This window comes from Hippocampus guttulatus, chromosome 8 (genome assembly GCF_054856545.1).
Source record: "Hippocampus guttulatus isolate MCC_2025c chromosome 8, RoL_Hgut_1.0, whole genome shotgun sequence".
In the NCBI taxonomy this organism is placed as follows: Eukaryota; Metazoa; Chordata; class Actinopteri; order Syngnathiformes; family Syngnathidae; genus Hippocampus; species Hippocampus guttulatus.
Genome location: NC_141268.1, coordinates 19,411,490 through 19,428,063, shown reverse-complemented (window position 1 = coordinate 19,428,063; position 16,574 = coordinate 19,411,490). Strand labels below are relative to the sequence as shown.

At 44.3% G+C, this 16,574-nt stretch overlaps 2 protein-coding genes across 4 annotated transcripts; both read right to left on the bottom strand.

The window, feature by feature from the left end:
- LOC147201675 (RNA-binding protein 39-like) lies at positions 1-9,961 on the bottom strand. Of its 2 annotated transcripts, none has more exons than XM_086117402.1 (15): positions 9,668-9,961; positions 8,642-8,693; positions 5,370-5,416; positions 3,614-3,778; positions 3,448-3,543; positions 3,229-3,346; positions 2,984-3,136; positions 2,096-2,242; positions 1,960-2,025; positions 1,604-1,808; positions 1,415-1,501; positions 1,217-1,328; positions 1,022-1,127; positions 873-951; positions 1-324 (listed from the first exon to the last, which is right to left on the bottom strand). In XM_086117402.1, exons 2-15 carry the CDS (start codon positions 8,690-8,692, stop codon positions 221-223), a joined length of 1,536 nt encoding a protein of 511 aa, XP_085973528.1. In that variant the 5' UTR covers position 8,693; positions 9,668-9,961; the 3' UTR covers positions 1-220. The 2 variants fall into 2 exon arrangements, with proteins under 2 accessions (XP_085973528.1, XP_085973527.1); XM_086117401.1 differs by having other exon boundaries at positions 3,614-3,781; positions 9,668-9,960.
- A 1,715-nt stretch (positions 9,962-11,676) lies between these two features.
- tsen2 (TSEN2 tRNA splicing endonuclease subunit) lies at positions 11,677-16,402 on the bottom strand. Of its 2 annotated transcripts, none has more exons than XM_086118559.1 (11): positions 15,914-16,402; positions 15,171-15,237; positions 15,059-15,098; positions 14,236-14,578; positions 14,054-14,128; positions 13,887-13,937; positions 13,388-13,532; positions 13,256-13,292; positions 12,846-12,957; positions 12,677-12,749; positions 11,677-12,025 (listed from the first exon to the last, which is right to left on the bottom strand). In XM_086118559.1, the coding sequence occupies exons 1-11, from the start codon at positions 16,106-16,108 to the stop codon at positions 11,982-11,984; spliced, it is 1,182 nt and encodes a 393-aa protein (XP_085974685.1). In that variant the 5' UTR covers positions 16,109-16,402; the 3' UTR covers positions 11,677-11,981. The 2 variants fall into 2 exon arrangements, with proteins under 2 accessions (XP_085974685.1, XP_085974683.1); XM_086118557.1 differs by having other exon boundaries at positions 12,660-12,749; positions 15,914-16,399.
- Positions 16,403-16,574: the final 172 nt, after the last annotated feature.

Sequence of the window (16,574 nt, the reverse complement as noted above, 5' to 3'; positions counted from 1 at the left end):
TAAAGTTTAATCAAGGATTTTATTAGAAAACCAAGACAAATGTTTGACGTCAATGATAGGGCCTCCTCGCAGCTCACAGAGCTCACTCATTGGACAGCACGGGTCCGCGCTCGATGGAGGCCTCGCCCTTGACATTTTCAACACGACAGGAAGTCAACAGGAAGTAGCTTACTGAACAATCCGAAAACGAGTTATCAAAACATGTCCAGCGCTAGCGGAATCATCGGCGCGGAGGCGGGACCACCAGTTGTGTGGCAGTAGCGGCGTCCGGGAACAGGTTGTGGTAGGCGGGAAGTGGCACGTATGCCGCCTTTATCATCTTGCCTGCAACCACACGGAAGAGCTCATCAACACAGACACAGCAATACCGGATGTGAAACTGATATTGGAGGATCTGCTTATTATGGTCACATGAAATGTTATATTCATATTTCAATCATTACCCGCACCGCAAAAATTTGAATAACTCATTAGAACCTTATGTCACGACTATTCAAGTAGGGCTGTCGGCTTCCGCGGTTGCTTGGTTACTTATCCACACATAAGGACTGAACATTTATGATCATAAGGTTAGTGACATACATTGTGCCGTTTTTATTGTGTGTGTGTGTGTGTGTGTTTCTGTTAACAGATGAGAGAAATTGAGTTAGCAGACTTTTTGGGTTGTTGTTGTTTTTGTCCATTGTTTTAGTCTACAGACCAGTGGACCGCTGCTTCAGTCATCACATTGGTTTGAAGACTTGTTAAAACGAAAGGAATTGAATAAATAGGTACCGGCCCCAGAACCAAGTTGCTATGTGCTTGGTTGACAAAAGCATGACCCAGACAGCAATTTTTGTCTTGATAAATACATCATGTCCGAAAAATCTCACCCGCAAAGTATCGTCCGTGAAGAGCACTGACAGCAGCCATTGCAGCAGGGATGGATGGACACTTGACATACACGTTGCCCTGGAAACCACAAATTTAACTGAGCCTGTGCGCGCACACGCATTATCAAGAGTTCGGGTGTCAGCTGTACCTCCGTTGAGTTCTTGTCCACATAGATGTGAACGACGCCGCCATGTTTGTTGCACTCCTCAATGACATCGTGCTGGATATCCATCTCCCAGCCAGGATGATCCTCACTGACAGGCAAACGCGCACACGCAAACGTTAGCAATGACGGTACCAGCTCGGGTTGAACATGTTGGACCGCCGGACGGTGTGTACACACCTGCTGGGGTTGAACATATTGGAGAGCTGGAAGCAGTGCGTGGCCAAAGGCTGAGAGGGAAGGTTGAGTGCCGGGGGGTTCATGTTGAGGTTCATGGATGGATTCATGGCAGCTGTCAATCAATCAAGCATACAATGGGTTAGCAAGGCCAGCTAATGTCTCAGGGGCGGGTCTAAGTTTAAGTCACGCCAGACTTACCTGAGACGGCAGCCATGGCACCGATGGCGATGGCGCCACTCATCTGCAGTGCTTGCTGGGCAGCGGGAGGGATCTGCAGGCCAGTACCTGAACGCAAACCACACACCACGACTCGTGTAGAAATCAACTCTCGATCCACAGAAGAAGCCATGGACTTCCGTTAAAAGACGACTCGCCAACCGGCCTCACCTTCGGCGAGGCGAGCCATGAGTTGCAGCCGCCCGGTGGTGCCCAGGTCGATGCCGGTGCGCTCCAGCTCGTCGCTGTCCAGCAGAGAGGCGGCGGCAGACCCGTCGCTCCGCTCAGTCACATGGCCCACCTTCATGGGTCGGCCTGCCAGCTCAAAGCCATTGAGCTGCTCCAGAGCTTTCTTGGCGCACTCTGCGTCTGCAAACTGATACGGTCAGATCAAAGATGAGCGAACAGCATGGGAGAAGTTCACATATAGAAGACTATGGCATCATGAAAAAGTGATGAATTAGAAATTCATTTTTGCAAGTGTCTTGACTATAATTCTTCGTTTTATTCTTCACGGATCAACTCACTGTAATAAAGCCATATCCTTTGGAGCGACCCGTCTCGCTGTCCATCATAAGCTGGATGCCTTCAATCTGATGACAAAATATCAAGATTATAGCCACTTGAAGTCACCGTTTCTTAGTCTATTCAAAAGTGTCTCACCCTTCCAAAGGGCTCAAAGATTCCTCTCAGCATCTCCTCTGTGATGTTGAAGTGCAGTGAGCCGATGTAGAGCCTCATGGGTCCCGATGAGCCTTTCTGAAGGTTGTTGGCGGCGGCCGCAGCGGCGGCTGCTCGGTTCTTCTCAGCCTGGACACGCAAATCCAAACATGGTTAACATGCGCCAACTAGTCGTAGCTCGTTTGTCACATATTCACCTCCTTGATTTTTTGCACCAGCTTCCCACTTGACCTCATACTGCCATGCAGAATTTCCAAAGGCTATTTAAATGCAAACGTTATTTTTATAGGTTCTTTAAGAAGGTTTGTTTTATTTTTTTTACATGGGAAGAGAGAAGTGAATTCGAACTGTCTTTTTTTTTGGTCGATTGACGGTACAGCTTTGTGTTTACTTTCAAACTTAGCTTTTAGCGGATATGTGCACATTTTGAGCATGACGTCTCTGACCCATTGGTGAAAGGACACGAAGAGTCTTTCCTCTTCGATCTCAAACTGCTTCAAACAACAAAGTAGATGCAGGAATAGTGGTTATGATTGCATGACTGTCAGTGTCTTATGTGTTGTATTCTTTTATTTTATACTGTTTTGCGCTTTGTTACAGCTGCAGCTGTTGTGAAAGTGCTATATGAATAAAGATGAATGAAAAATAGTTCCAGTTTAAGGACTGATTTGTGATTTTATAAATTGCATTTTTTGTTTCCTTCCTTCCTGGAGGCATGCAACATTGTAAACATACTTTTATTGACACTCAGTAAACTTACTAAAAGTTACTCCAATAAATTCTGCTCCATCATATGATCAGCTCGGTGACTGATCAATGACCCCCCCTCACCCCCCCAAGACACTTAAACGTTCATTGCTTGTATGATACCTGCGAGGCCTGCACAATGATGGGAACTCCCAGCAGCCTCTGGCCTGTCAGCCCGATAGCGAGAGGAACAGAGCTGGCCTCCACAAACTCGATGTAAGCGATGCCCTTTGACCGACGCGAGTTCCTGTCCGAGATCATCCTCACATCTCTAACCTGCGCACGAACAAGCGGGAGAGGTCACCAGCTGCAGCCAATAAAAAGAAACAACCGTTGTACCAATGTGCGGAGCTCTGTGGTGACGTTACCTTCCCCACAGCAGAGAAGAAGTCCTCAAGGTCTCGAGGTCGAATACGGGCAGCAAGCTGCATGCAGAAGACGGTCCTAGCATCTCGCTCCTCTGGAGTCAAGTTGTCCACCAGAGGCCTTCGTAGGACAAAAGGTAAAAATAAATAGATAAAATGGGAGCGGGGGGGGGGGGGGGGGGCGCAAACATCTGAAACCGTAAACATGTCTTCAGGACTTACTTGTTGGGACTTTTCTCCCTCCTGATGGGACTCTTCTCTCTTCTGATTGGACTTTTCTCCCTCCTTATGGGACTCCTGCTCCTCGATCGCTTCCGCCTGCACACACAGGTCACAAAATGTTCCTGTTGGTGACTTGGCAAACCTCTGAGGAGTACAAGGAACTCACGCCTTGTGGTAGTCTCTGTAGCGTCCGCCCCTCTCACGACTACGTCGGCGCTCTCGGCTGCGACTGCGCCGCTTCTCCCGGCTGCGCTTGCGTTCGCGGCTGCGACTCCTCTTCCTCTCTCGACTTTTGCTGCGTTTCCTGTCGCGACTACGGCTGCGCTTCTTCCTGCTAGAGCGGCGGCCAATCACAACACGGCAGCGAGGACCGCTATTACTGGCGAGACGACCAGGACATGCCACACGCCAGACAAAAAAAGAGACAGAAAGACACAGGGAAGCGGACGAGAAAGGAACACAGACAGGCTGACAGAAAAGATGTTGGATCAGACAGACAAACGGAAGTTGAAGGACGCGCAGGAGACCAACAGCAAACAAGCAGACTGACAGAGGACAGACAAATTCCAGCCAAATGCACAAATAGGTAGACAACACAGACAGATTGGCAGGGCAGGAAGACAGACGGGCAAGGTAGACACACAGGACTGCAACCCCCCTCCCCACAGGCGTACAGAAAAAGCTAATGGGGATTTGCTTTAGTTCTCCTGATAAAGCTTTGAAAAACATTTCCCCGGCAGTCACGTGCATCGCCTGCCTCAGAAATAATGGACAGTTGTTTTTGCGCATATATAATGTGAAAACAACGTGCATGTTATCAACAAGCCCCTTTTGCAAATTATTAACTGCCCCAAAATGTTTATTTTTATTTATTTTTTCAAATAAAATTAGAGAGACAAATACATTGATGAAATGAATTTATTGCAAAAACAATGTGACAATGGTTGGACTCGTGGTATGTGATTTAACAGAAAGGCATTGCAAAAGTGGATAAGTTGTCAACACCCACTGCTGCTTTTGTACACGAGCTCCTATCTGTTGGGAGCCATAGTGTTGGTGGAAGCAGTGCATGTCAGTAAGGGGATGTGCAAGGGGGGCATATATAAAATTCTACATCTTAGAGATGGATCGCTGAAATTGATTAATTGCCTAATACATGAAAGAATATGAAAAAAGCTAATTTCTCCAAATATCCTAATGTTTTCACGACAATTTAAAAAATCATGACCAATAAAGTTGGAATCAAATATTCAAGTCAATTCAATAAATTGACCGTGCCAGTGATAGTCAAAATGTGGCATTCTGGTTAATGTTGTGTTCATGGAATAATGTTATGCAATATCGCCCTCAGCTGTCGATCGAAATTAACATCATAGTGACACTGTTGCATATTACCTCCGTTATATGCGGATCGTCATATGAAGGAGCACAACAATGACTTTCTGACGCGGTTTGAGCAAGATTTTAGCAAGCTCATCCCAACAGACATGATGTCCATGTTGCAAACCTAGATGAGATTTTCAATATGGTGGACCTGGATGAAAACGGATTGTCTCATTCCGATTCCACAAATGCAATATTAATCAGAACAGTGTTTTGATCGGCGCTGGCAAAAATACCGTAGTCTCGTTCACATGTGTAACATGTCTAGGGAATTTTTTTCTCATGCCATTGAATTGATCATCATGAATTGATGGGGTGCCAAGGTTGTCTTAGGTGTCTCGCCTCTCATCAGAGGACCTATCTTTGAGGTAGCGTATTCCCACTTAACTTATTTCCGCAGCCTTAATTCTTGCCCCCCCCCCAAAAAAAAAAAAAAAATTGATAAAGTGACCGCCCCTTACAGGTGGACTGGCGAGACAAGACAGGACAAGACAAGATGGCAGGCAGACAGACGTGCAGAGATTCACGGCGGCGGGTACCTCTTGGCCTGTTCGTCCCCGCCATTGGGGCTGGCCGTCTTGTCGTCCTAGCGGGGTCGACAGAGAAGAGCGTGAGGAGGCAGACGCGACATTGGGGTGTTGGCAGGGGAGGGGTTGGGGGCGGGGGGGCAAAAGAGAATATGGAGAGTGAGTGAGTGACATTCAAACAGACTTTTTGTGTGCTGGGGGAGGGGGTCAGAGCTGAGGCAGGCGGCCGACTCGGGCGGGAGGGACTCTTCTTCCTCTGTGGATGCTGCGCTGGGACGCCTCTCAAGGGCCCTGCAGCAGACAGGAGTCTTGGGTCAAGTCAACTCGCAAGTGGGCAACGTCTTCCTTCCTTCTTTGCGCTCACGGGCTCCTCCACATCTCAGCTGCCCTCATCCACTTGTTGCTCCCCTACGACTACACAACAGCCAGGAGCACCACCTGATGCATTACCCTGGAAGTCACCACACTATCCAGCCCGTTCATTTCTTGAAGATGCCACGAAATGCTCAGTGTGCGTGGCATCTATGAACATCCAACCAAAATACCTGCTTGATTATGTCAAGTGATCTTTTTCAACAAAAATGACACTTTCAGGTACCAAGAGAGATCCAGCCCACCGGTGTCTCCGAGCCACTCCAAAAACAGAGTTACAGTCCCTTATTTGTGGCTTTTTGTGGGGGAACCTATTCTATGTTACTAGCTGTTTTTGGACTATTTCTGAGGTGGCACAAGATAGCATCAAAGGCCTATGGCCATTTGGATGATACTAAAGCAGAAGCCACAGACCCGCGGCCACTATGGAGGTTGGCATGTCATTCCGTGTGTTTGAATGGAGGAATCGTATTGATGGCCAGGCCAACCTTAAATATCAGTGCATTGGTGTGGAGCGTTTGGCTCCAACAAAATGGTTGGGAGTGACAAAGGCTCCTTTTGAAGTTTCACAGTGACAAATCTGAAGCAGGGCAAGAGGATAGATACCAAAATTTTCAAAGAGCGGCTTGAGCTTGTGGCATTCAACAATAAACCGATCTGACCTCACTCGGCGAGATAGCCACTACTCACATGTGGAATTCTTCGAAACACTTAGTTGGCTTAGCAACGTTACATAAGACATGTTACATCCATAAAGTGACAATATCACGGAAAGGGTCCACCCTACCACCACATGCACTGCCATTCCAGCAGTTTTGGGAAACCCTCTGCTCCTGAAGTACACACTACTCTTGCCTCATCAGCTTTTCAATGTTTTTTAACAAACAACTGCAAGACTCTGCAATGAACAATAAAATCCACCTCATTTATTCCAAAATCATCAGTTCAAGTTCGGAGACACTTCATGATCGCTGCACCTATTTAGCCTCTGGCTAAACTTTTACTCACCAAGTAGTATAATGTAATGTCATGTATTATGTAAGTATGTAATTATCATCTTTTGTAAATGTCATCACATCATACGATTTTCTATACATTTGCTTTTTTGTTTGTTTTTAACTCTGTCTGCAGTCAGGTCAATATTGCACATTATTGAAATTTAAAATAATCTTCCTAATTACTCCACAGCGCCACCTCCCAACATGGCGTATAAACAAATAGTGACCATGTGATGGAAATCTACCCATCACTGGGTGTACTTGGCCTACTGCATTTGGCATTGGAGTCATTCACACAGAGCGGCATCATGCAAAAGAATGCATCGCGCTTTGTTTCTGTCAGTCCTGCTGATGCCACATAAACCACATGCCTGACTGTGTTCGTCGGTCAGCCAGCCTGATCATGCTAAGCGAACAGCTGCTTTCCTGTCTGGCTCAGTCTGCCTACTCATGTCCCACAATCCTCCTCGCCGTGGAGTCGGGCAGAGTGGATCTGTGACACAACACACTGGCAATCACAGTAGAGAAATCAAGTCCACCAAGAGAGATAGCATTTCCTAATGAGTGTATGCAGCCGACATGATATCACTTTGGGCATGCTCACCCTCACACACGCACACACTTGAAGTTAAGTAGTATAGCTCCTCCCAACAATTATCTGACAAATTGGGTAATTCTTTGAAAGATAAGTCTCATACTGCAAGTCAGGAGTTTTCCATTAATTTTTCCAAGTGGCCATGTGATAAACTGAAATGGCTGTCAAGGGCCACGCCATCACGCTAATTCATTTGTGTTCAACTATTACTTTAATGTCTTTTTGTAAAGCAGGAAATTGTGTTTGTGTTAATTGGTTGCAGTTGTGTAGCTATGTTATAATTAGGAAATGAAACTTTAAATCTGAGAAGAAAAAAAAATCTGTAACATTAAATTAATATTCATCACGGTGTAAATCCAAAAGTTCATCCGTGTGGTCATTGTTGGGGGGGGGGGGGGGAAGCAAACCACCACCTCAGGCGCTCATTTGAGAACACACTGAAATTGTTATGTGCACCCCTGCTTTTATCCTGCATACATTTATGGCCCGAAAAGATAAATTCATCAGTTGATGCTTCTTTATTTGTGCATGTTTTGACCACAAACATACTAAAAGCCAAACCAAAATATCGAAAACCAGTCAAAAATTCTGCAGTTAATTAATCGTTGTTGCTGTATGGATTTAGGGACCATAAAATAAATTAACATTCATTATACAGCAGTCTAATTAATCGACCAATAATCAGTGGTCACTGTTGAATACACGCACGTGAAAACCTGGAGTCACCCATTTTAAATAGTACAGCCACTTTTGCATATGCATATAAGCTTATATTTTATATTTCACTCTGTACTGAGTAGTTTTTTTTGTTTTGTTAAATTGTTTTTTGTGCATGCAAATACTTTTGTTTTTTTCTACTTTCTCCTTTTCATCATTTTTCCTGCTGTAAATTGAACATTTCTCCATTGTGAGACAAATTGTTTTCTTTTCTTCTCTTCTTCATTTTTATAATGCCAAACAGAATCTGAAAAAAAATCTGCAATGTTAAGGCCGCACTGAAATTTAAGTTTTATTACAAAGTCTTTTAAGACCTGACATTTCAAGGCGAAGACTGCGGTTCACTGAACATTAAAGAGGTATTGTGTTTGGAATATGCTGTGACTCAGTCAAACAAGAAGAGTGTGCAAAATATTGTGTTTGGAATGACAGCAACAAAAGCGGGAACGAATTGCCGCATCGCTGACGGTGAGCAGTTTTGATGTGATTTAACATCAACCCTTGTGTTCCTTATGTAGCAACCGTTAGCTAGATGTCCATTTGAACGGTACTGACTGGCAGATATTTGTGAAGTTCAACAGATGACAGAAAAAGATGCTCACCTTCCGGTAAGGAGCCTCCAGCATCGCCTCAATGTCCAGGTCGTCCGCCATGCTACACACACACACACACACACACACACACACACACACACAACGTCAAATCATTATTTGGCATTTTATTTTGAAAACAAACAAGAGATGAGGAGCTGATTTTCTGCTCTCTATCGGTCAATTTTATTTTTAAAAACATAAATAAAATAAAACAAATTTAACCCAAAGTTACTGAACTGACATTGCTCTGACAGCCACAGTTACGGAACCAGTTAATAAGGAAGCCAGTAGAATTATGACACGGCAGGGTACACATAACGCAAAAAATAACTAATTCACGACCATCCTACTATAATCACTCACGCTAATATATATATATATATATATATATATATATATATATATCAGGGCAGGCCCAGAATTTTACATATATAAAGAGCAAAAAGGTGAAGCAGTCAGCAATTAACAGGGGGAAATCTCCGCGAAAAGGCGAACTCGCGAGGAGCGGGGGTTCAATGTAATGACATTTCGATTCATCTCATTGAGGAAAATTCAATTGATACACGGATAAGTGGCGTCGTCTGTACGTCTTCAGGTATCGAGTCGATGTAGCTCGGTGTCGTTTAAGCGCCATTTTAAGAGGGTTTTCGGTGGGTTTTCACCCTAAAATGGCGCTGAAACGTGTTGACCGAAATCCGGTGTGTAGCTATAGACGTGGGCAAACGAGGAGTGGTTGTCAGGCTCGCATCGCGTGTAGATTTTAGCTGACTTGATAATGGGGGGATACAGTAGCAAGCGGGCAGTTAAACTGGCGTTGGTGGTATTTCTTTCATCGACGAATAGCGACCACTCGGCGTCTTTTCACGTGTGTCTTATATTCTCCTTCTTGGCCTTGTGAGCGCTTCACCATTCGCGAGGCCTGCATGGCGCGCCCGGCTAGCTGTTAGCTCCCGAAGCTGACTTACAACACGCCATCCTTTAACGCATATTCCTGGCCACGGGCAAATCAGTTGAGCGGACAAGACGGGTTTTTACCTCGTCACTCAGCTCCTCGTCGGCTCCGACTGCAACAAAAAGCGTCAAACGTCGCCGAAGTTGACTTTGACCGCTCCTCCGTCGTCCGCGCAACGTTACTTCTTGTACTTGAAATGGCGCGAGAAATTCTCGCGAGACGAGATTATGGACGCGAGATCACGAGGTCATTTTGACTGACTCCTTGATGTTTTTGGGTTTCCTTTGTTTTGTCCTAACTGAGCAATTGAACAAGATGCATACGAATATTGTGGCTGTCAAACGTCGCCGAAGTTGACTTTGACCGCTCCTCCGTCGTCCGCGCAACGTTACTTCTTGTACTTGAAATGGCGCGAGAAATTCTCGCGAGACGAGATTATGGACGCGAGATCACGAGGTCATTTTGACTGACTCCTTGATGTTTTTGGGTTTCCTTTGTTTTGTCCTAACTGAGCAATTGAACAAGATGCATACGAATATTGTGGCTTTTCCCAAATTCAATTACAAAAATATTCACATTCAACAAACTAAGTAATAGAAAAATAAAATATAGTGTCCAAAGATAAATGTTTTCTGGAAGGCTTTCAGGCCTTATTGCACATGACTATGGTCTTTTTGTTTTGAGGTTGTATATCTTAAGTCATATTTTATTGGAAATAATTGTAATTCACCTAGGCACCACAGTGGTCGACTGCTTAGCAGGGGGGGGGGGGGGGGGAACCAATGAACAGGTTCAATGTCAGGCTTCCGCAGAGCTTGCTGATGATCTGATCATTTGAATCAGGTGTGTTGCAACAGGGAGACTGGAAAACATGCAGGACAGCGGCCCTCCAGGACCTGAGTTTGACACCCCTGGTAGTAGGTCCGCTTCACAGTGGAGAGGTGCAGGGTTCAGGCTCCAGCCTTCCTTTGTGGAGTTTGCATGTTCTTCCCCTACCTGCATGGGTTTTCTCCGGGTACTGCGGTTTCCTTCCACATTCAATAAATATGCATGGAACACTCTAAATTGTCCCTAGGTGTGATAAAAATTAACCACGCATGGTGTCCAAATTCGTCCTGGTTTATGTGTTCCACAGAGACAACATGAGGAGGAACTTTTGAAGGTGACAAGGGACCCAACCTGCGAATTGTCTTTCTTGAATTTGGAAACCACGTGCGGTCGAGTTGCAAAAAGTAACGTTATGCAGACGAAACTGTGGGCTTTGGAGGATCCAGCCTGTGAATTTGTACACAGCCCCACAATCCGTAATTATATTCGTTGTAACCAAAGCAAACAAAAGTAGAAGCTATGTGCTTGATTTCTAATTGGTCCGATATGGTGATTTCAGGTCGCTCACCAGCGAGTGTAGTGGTATACTCACCGGACTTGTGTGCGAGCAGCAAAAGATCGATTCCCCACTCAATGACCGTGTGGTTGTGGGTGTGAATTGTTGTTTGTCTCTACATGTGCCCTGTGACTGATTGGCGACCAGTTCAGGTTGTAGGCTACCTTCTGCCCGAAGTCAGTTGGGATAGGCCCAACCAACTGTTGAAAATGAATGGATGAATGTTGATTTCCTGATATATACATTTTTTAAATGGAAAGTAACTTTGCTTTTTGGATTAGTTATATCCTTCAATCCTGCAAGTAAGATTGGTAGATTTGTATTTTTGAGATTTCTTTTGAGGGAGAAAAATCCTGTTTTTCACAATGAGTTTCATATTTATTCTCACTTTGCTGGGAACCTGGAATGCTCAAATGAAGACTGAAAGACAATCAGTGCAAAAACAAGAGAAAAAGAGTAGGTAATGCGGCTCAAGCGATGAGATCTGGCGGCATTCCTCCACCAATCAGAGATCCTCTAATGCAGCTAATTTGAATTGTTCAAAGTTAAACAATACAACACATAACGGCTTCTCTTGAAGATACTTTTTTTTATTCACCATTTTTTAATTTGGAGTTTTAGTCTTGTGACATCAAATCTGCACTCCTAAATTTATACGATCAGTTCAATAAAGGAAGACATTGATATTTGTGAATAAACATATTTCAGTTTGACAAATAAACATGATCATTTATTGTACAGAATGAATGAAACATTCAGACATGAAACTCTGTACCCAGCATCCTCATTTTAAATACATTTCTGAAAAACAAAAGAAAACATTGATTTCCTCGTCTTATCATGATATCTGTTGTTTTTTTAAATATTTCTGTTCCAATTTCAGATTTCCCTTAAATGTGGTGTTTTGTAAATTAAATGCAGTGTATTACTATCCCAACATCATGTGCAGGTTCCGAGCCGCTCGTTTGTGGACCATGCCCCCTCTGCTGTCAGACAGTCAGATGTCTTCTTGCTCAGCTCGCTCTTTGGAGGAAACCCACCTGCTGACCATGATGTCCTGCAAAAAAAAAACACACACACACAGTACCCACATCACTTCAGCAAATGGACATCACAGGAAAAAGTGCAGACATTCCACAAGCCCCGGTGTATCCAAAAAGTGGCAACCATCCATTCATTTTATTATTTAAACACATTTTAAAACTGTGCATAGTGCACGTTATTTGTTGTTTCCTACGTTAAAGGACCTTCTCACAGTCATACATGGACGTTGTTGTGGAAACTAACCACGGGTGGAAATATACGAAACCCTTTGTATTCATATGTTCAGACTTGTATGGTCCTATGTGTGGTTGAAATAAGAAAGATGCAAGTTATAAAAAAAAAAAAACTGTGCATAGTACAAATATGCAATATGCATGTGAGGTACAAGGAGTACTTTACTCCATTAGGAGTCGCCATCTTGACATTCTACACTGTATTATCTGTGACTCTGAACATGTGTAGCTTCAAAAGGGACCCAGGGTGTGATGTGTGCGTCAGCAAACGAGAGACAATTCGTAGCTAGGGGAGGTAGCTCATGAAGATTGGCAAATAGGTGAGGGTGAACTAAATTTGAAAGCATGATGTCGATCTTCATGTTAATTCCACAATAGAAAGCGGCAAAGTTATAAAAAGGGACACAGCATCACCTGAACCTTCAGCTTACTCAGGCAGGCCGGCGAGTCCAGCTCAGCTTCTGACAGGTCGGGTGGATGGATGACGTAACACAGGAGCAGCTCCTGTAGGTGGAGCAACAAAGTTTTGTTGTTGTTGTTTTTTTTTTTTATCAAGCAGAACAAAGCCATCAATAAAATGCATGGCGGCAGCAGCATCACCTTCGAGACATTCGCAGTGATTCTGCTCAAAGCTGCCAGAGAACGCCAGGAAAACGGGCGCAGCGTGGAACCCTGAAAACGCTCGTCCACTTTTTCCACTACCACTGAATAACTGTAAAACAAATGACAATAGCATGTCTTAACATTTTTAGGACTGTAAGATGGTTTGTTTTTACCTCAGGGCATGTGAAACGTTTTTGGGCAAGGGAGAGGTTTTTTTTGTTTTTCCCCCCCATGGTTGCCCTCATAATCCTATCACCAATTAAACCCAATTTATCAAAGTAGTTGTTAATTGATATGCGTGACAATTTGTTATCAATTTATCAATTATTTGTTGCACCTGTAATTTACTGATGATTTTTCCCAGTCCCCCTTAATTTTAAAACCACTGTTTAACTTTGCGTGTGTACCTGGCATGGTAGAAGGGAGGACCTTTCCTGTACAACACTGGGAAAAAAAAACACACGGACACAAAAATAAATAAAATGACATGTTAAACTTCAGACTCATGGTCCCACAATGCACTGTTCCGCTTTTCTTACGCATGTCCACGCCATACTTGGCGCCGCTTCCTCCTTTGGGGACCCACCCGCTGCTGCGAAAGTGATGGTAGGCCGCATAGGAGCTGACAAAGTCAGGGCGCAGCGCCACACACTGTCTCCACAGCTGCGTGATCGACAGGGGCTCCTAACAAGAAAGACATGGTCACCTCAGTCAGGTGACTACACAGGAAAGACTACACGTGCCTCAAGTACAAGTAGGGAGACGAGTGCGCATATGCACTGAACTGTGCGTAAAACGTGCGTACTAACGTTCCCACACAAAGTAGGGGAATTTTTCAATTTGGGGTTGTGTGTGAGGAAATTTACGCACAGCTCTGACCGTGCATACACACAAAACCTTGTGGTACAACAGTGAAATGACAGACATTACCAACAAGCCGAAATAATAATAATAAAAAGAATAATGAAGACACATGAACCGTGAGTTAATATGAAGGACCTTTTTCATCTACTTCAATTAGCGTTGACAGACAATTACCTGCTGCAGGTGGACAGACAGGCAGCCCAGGCTGTATACCAGGAAGAAGGCCTGCAGGGACAGACAGACAGACACCAAGATGGCTACTGGAGCGTTCAGACCAATCCAAGTCCCATCAATCAGCCGACATGAATGAAAAAAACAACTGAAGAGTTTCAAGACTGGACCTCCTCCAGGCCGAGTTGCAGGTATTCCGTCATTCGTAAAGGATTCCGTCTGAGCTGTGGCGTCTCCGTGGCAACCTGTAACACGGACAGCAAAAGATTCAACTTGAACATCGCAAGCATTTGTCAAACAAGAAATTACAATGAAAATTTTAAAAATCATTCATGTGTGACTAAAGACTCACGTGGTCACCGTCAAAGCTCACAAGGACAAAACCAGGACCTGGAACTACAGGAGCATCATCCAGCTCAGAGTCAGATCCTTGGTCAGGACTGAGGTCTGGGCTCGAACCAGGACTCGGCTCACGAAGCAGGCTCTGACTCAGTTTGGATTCGAGGTCAGGACTGAGGTTTGCGTGTGGGTGCGCTTGAGCATCCGGATGGGGTTTGTCCCCGTTCTCCAACTCCCACCTCAACTCATCCACTTGGACAGGCTGGCGGAGTCGTAACAGCATTTGATTGACAGCCGCTTGAGCCAACCCCTGAGCCAAGAGAGCTGACTCCGCCCATTCGAGCAGCTCCTCATACCTGCAGAAAGAAACGAGGAAAAGTTATCTCAGATGTGATGTAGGCATAAAAGTTCAGCAGAGTTTCTCATACTGGTGCAACGGAAATGTTCTGATTTTAAAATGGTGAAACTGCTATTTGTGTGTTTTTGTATGTTGAATAGTGAATTGCAACAGCTGTTTTCTTGTCTAATTGAAAATGACTCTGCTCCTGTTGTCTGTTTCCTAGGAGGAATTCAATTGCTTGTCACTGTTTTGAAAAGTACTCACGAGAGAGGAAGAGTGGCTAAATGCATATACCAACCGTATCACTAAATTGTTGACACTGATGGCCTTTGTAGACTAGCTCCTGCCGTGGTGATTTCTATGTGTATTTAAGTTGAAGCTTTCAAAAAACAATTAATTCCCACAACATTTCTTGGTACATCTGGTAGCTATGTTGAACAGTTGTTGGCATTTGAGGGGGACCAAGACCAGGAGGACAGGAGGTGATTTCACTCACCTGGCCTGTGTTATGACAGGAACCAGGAACCCTTCATATTCTGCAAGAGGAAAAAAATGGAAACAGTTGAATATGACGTTGATTTGGAACTCAACTTCAAGTGTCAACTAACGCTTCCATTGGTCGGAGATGCCCAGCTCTGGTCGGGCTCTGGACAGGATGCCTTTCCCGAAATATCCCTGAAAGATCACAAAGTCTCCAAAGGTTCATTTGACATTTGCAAGGAAACAACGAGACTTATTCTGTATTTTTTTTCTTAAATGAAAAATAATTTATTTATGTTATGAACTGCCTATCCTAACTAGGATCACAGATATGCTGAAGCCTAAACCAGCCGTGTTTGCTTGGGATTTTATTTGTTTATTTTTTATTTTATGTTACTGTCTGGACAAAAATCACAAAACTAGGATGAGCTGTAATTATTTTCATAAATAGTCACATAACTTAACATTTACTTGGATGTTTAGCATAATGGGTGGACAGAATCTCGAGACGCACGACAACAAAAAGTATATTTTACATAATGTGGCTTAACAGCATCAATTTAAGGTAAAAGTAAAACCTAGAAACTAATATTAGTTAATATCACACCTGATTCTGAATCTTAAAAATAAATGAGTCGTGTCAGCAAGCTATAAACGTAAAAGATCATTTATAATCGCGTCAACTGTTTGTGAATCTTATCACCCGAGAAGTTATGCGAAAAGTGATAATCATCAGATACAATATACTTGTGAATCATCTCACGTTAAGTTCTTCGACTACTGATATTAGTGAGAAATACAAGAAATAATCAATGATGTTGTCTCGTGCTTGTGATAGTGCTAGTTGTAAAAGATGGGGGGTTGTTGACACCTGGTTGTATATGTCGCTGATGTGCTCGGGCTCGGTGACTAGCACATGTCGGTTGATGAGGTCCGCCCGGAAGCAGCTCGTTGTCGACCTTGTCGCTCTTCGCCTCTCCGGCGAGCTTCGGCTTACGGGGAGCGGCGCCACGTACTCTTCGTTCATCCGGCAGCGGCGCCGCGGCGGCCGAAAGTCGGCCTGCATGCCGCCAACTTCCACGGACGATCACCGTCGGACGATCAGCTCAGCGACCAAACCTTACCTCCCGTCTTAGCCTCGTTAGCATCTCAGCATTGCATTAGCATGCTGGCTGCTAAATTCTCGCTAGCTTTGAAGCAGCATGGCCAAACCGGTGTTACCAAAATAAAACTTCGCCCCAAAGTCCAGAAATAATGGGGGGGACCTCACACTCCTCCTTTTCTTGAAGGAGTGACCAGTCCATTGTTTGTCGACATGTACACTGACATGGCTCGCGACCAGTCCATCGTTTGTCACAATATATATGATATTGACTGTCTCGATGTCAGTTTCTCAATATATGCCCTGACCGTGGGCGTTTCTATGCCATTTTTGGGGGTTGATCAAGCACCCCTAAAAAGAATTTCAGACCCCCGAAAATTTAAGAGATTCGTATTTTCTTTTCAAATAAGAGAGAAGTGTATTAACATAC

Coding starts and splice junctions, on each gene's coding strand:
- LOC147201675 (XM_086117401.1), bottom strand. CDS start 8,692: ATGGCGGACGACCTGGACATTGAGGCGATGCTGGAGGCTCCTTACCGG. Junction 2,243..2,983: donor TCATTGTGCAGGCCTCGCAG/GTATCATACAAG, acceptor TTGCGTGTCCAG/GCTGAGAAGAACCGAGCAGC. Junction 1,329..1,414: donor TGCCATGGCTGCCGTCTCAG/GTAAGTCTGGCG, acceptor ATTGATTGACAG/CTGCCATGAATCCATCCATG.
- tsen2 (XM_086118557.1), bottom strand. CDS start 16,108: ATGCAGGCCGACTTTCGGCCGCCGCGGCGCCGCTGCCGGATGAACGAA. Junction 14,129..14,235: donor TGAGCTTTGACGGTGACCAC/GTGAGTCTTTAG, acceptor TCCGTGTTACAG/GTTGCCACGGAGACGCCACA. Junction 12,958..13,255: donor CCTCCCTTCTACCATGCCAG/GTACACACGCAA, acceptor TTTGTTTTACAG/TTATTCAGTGGTAGTGGAAA.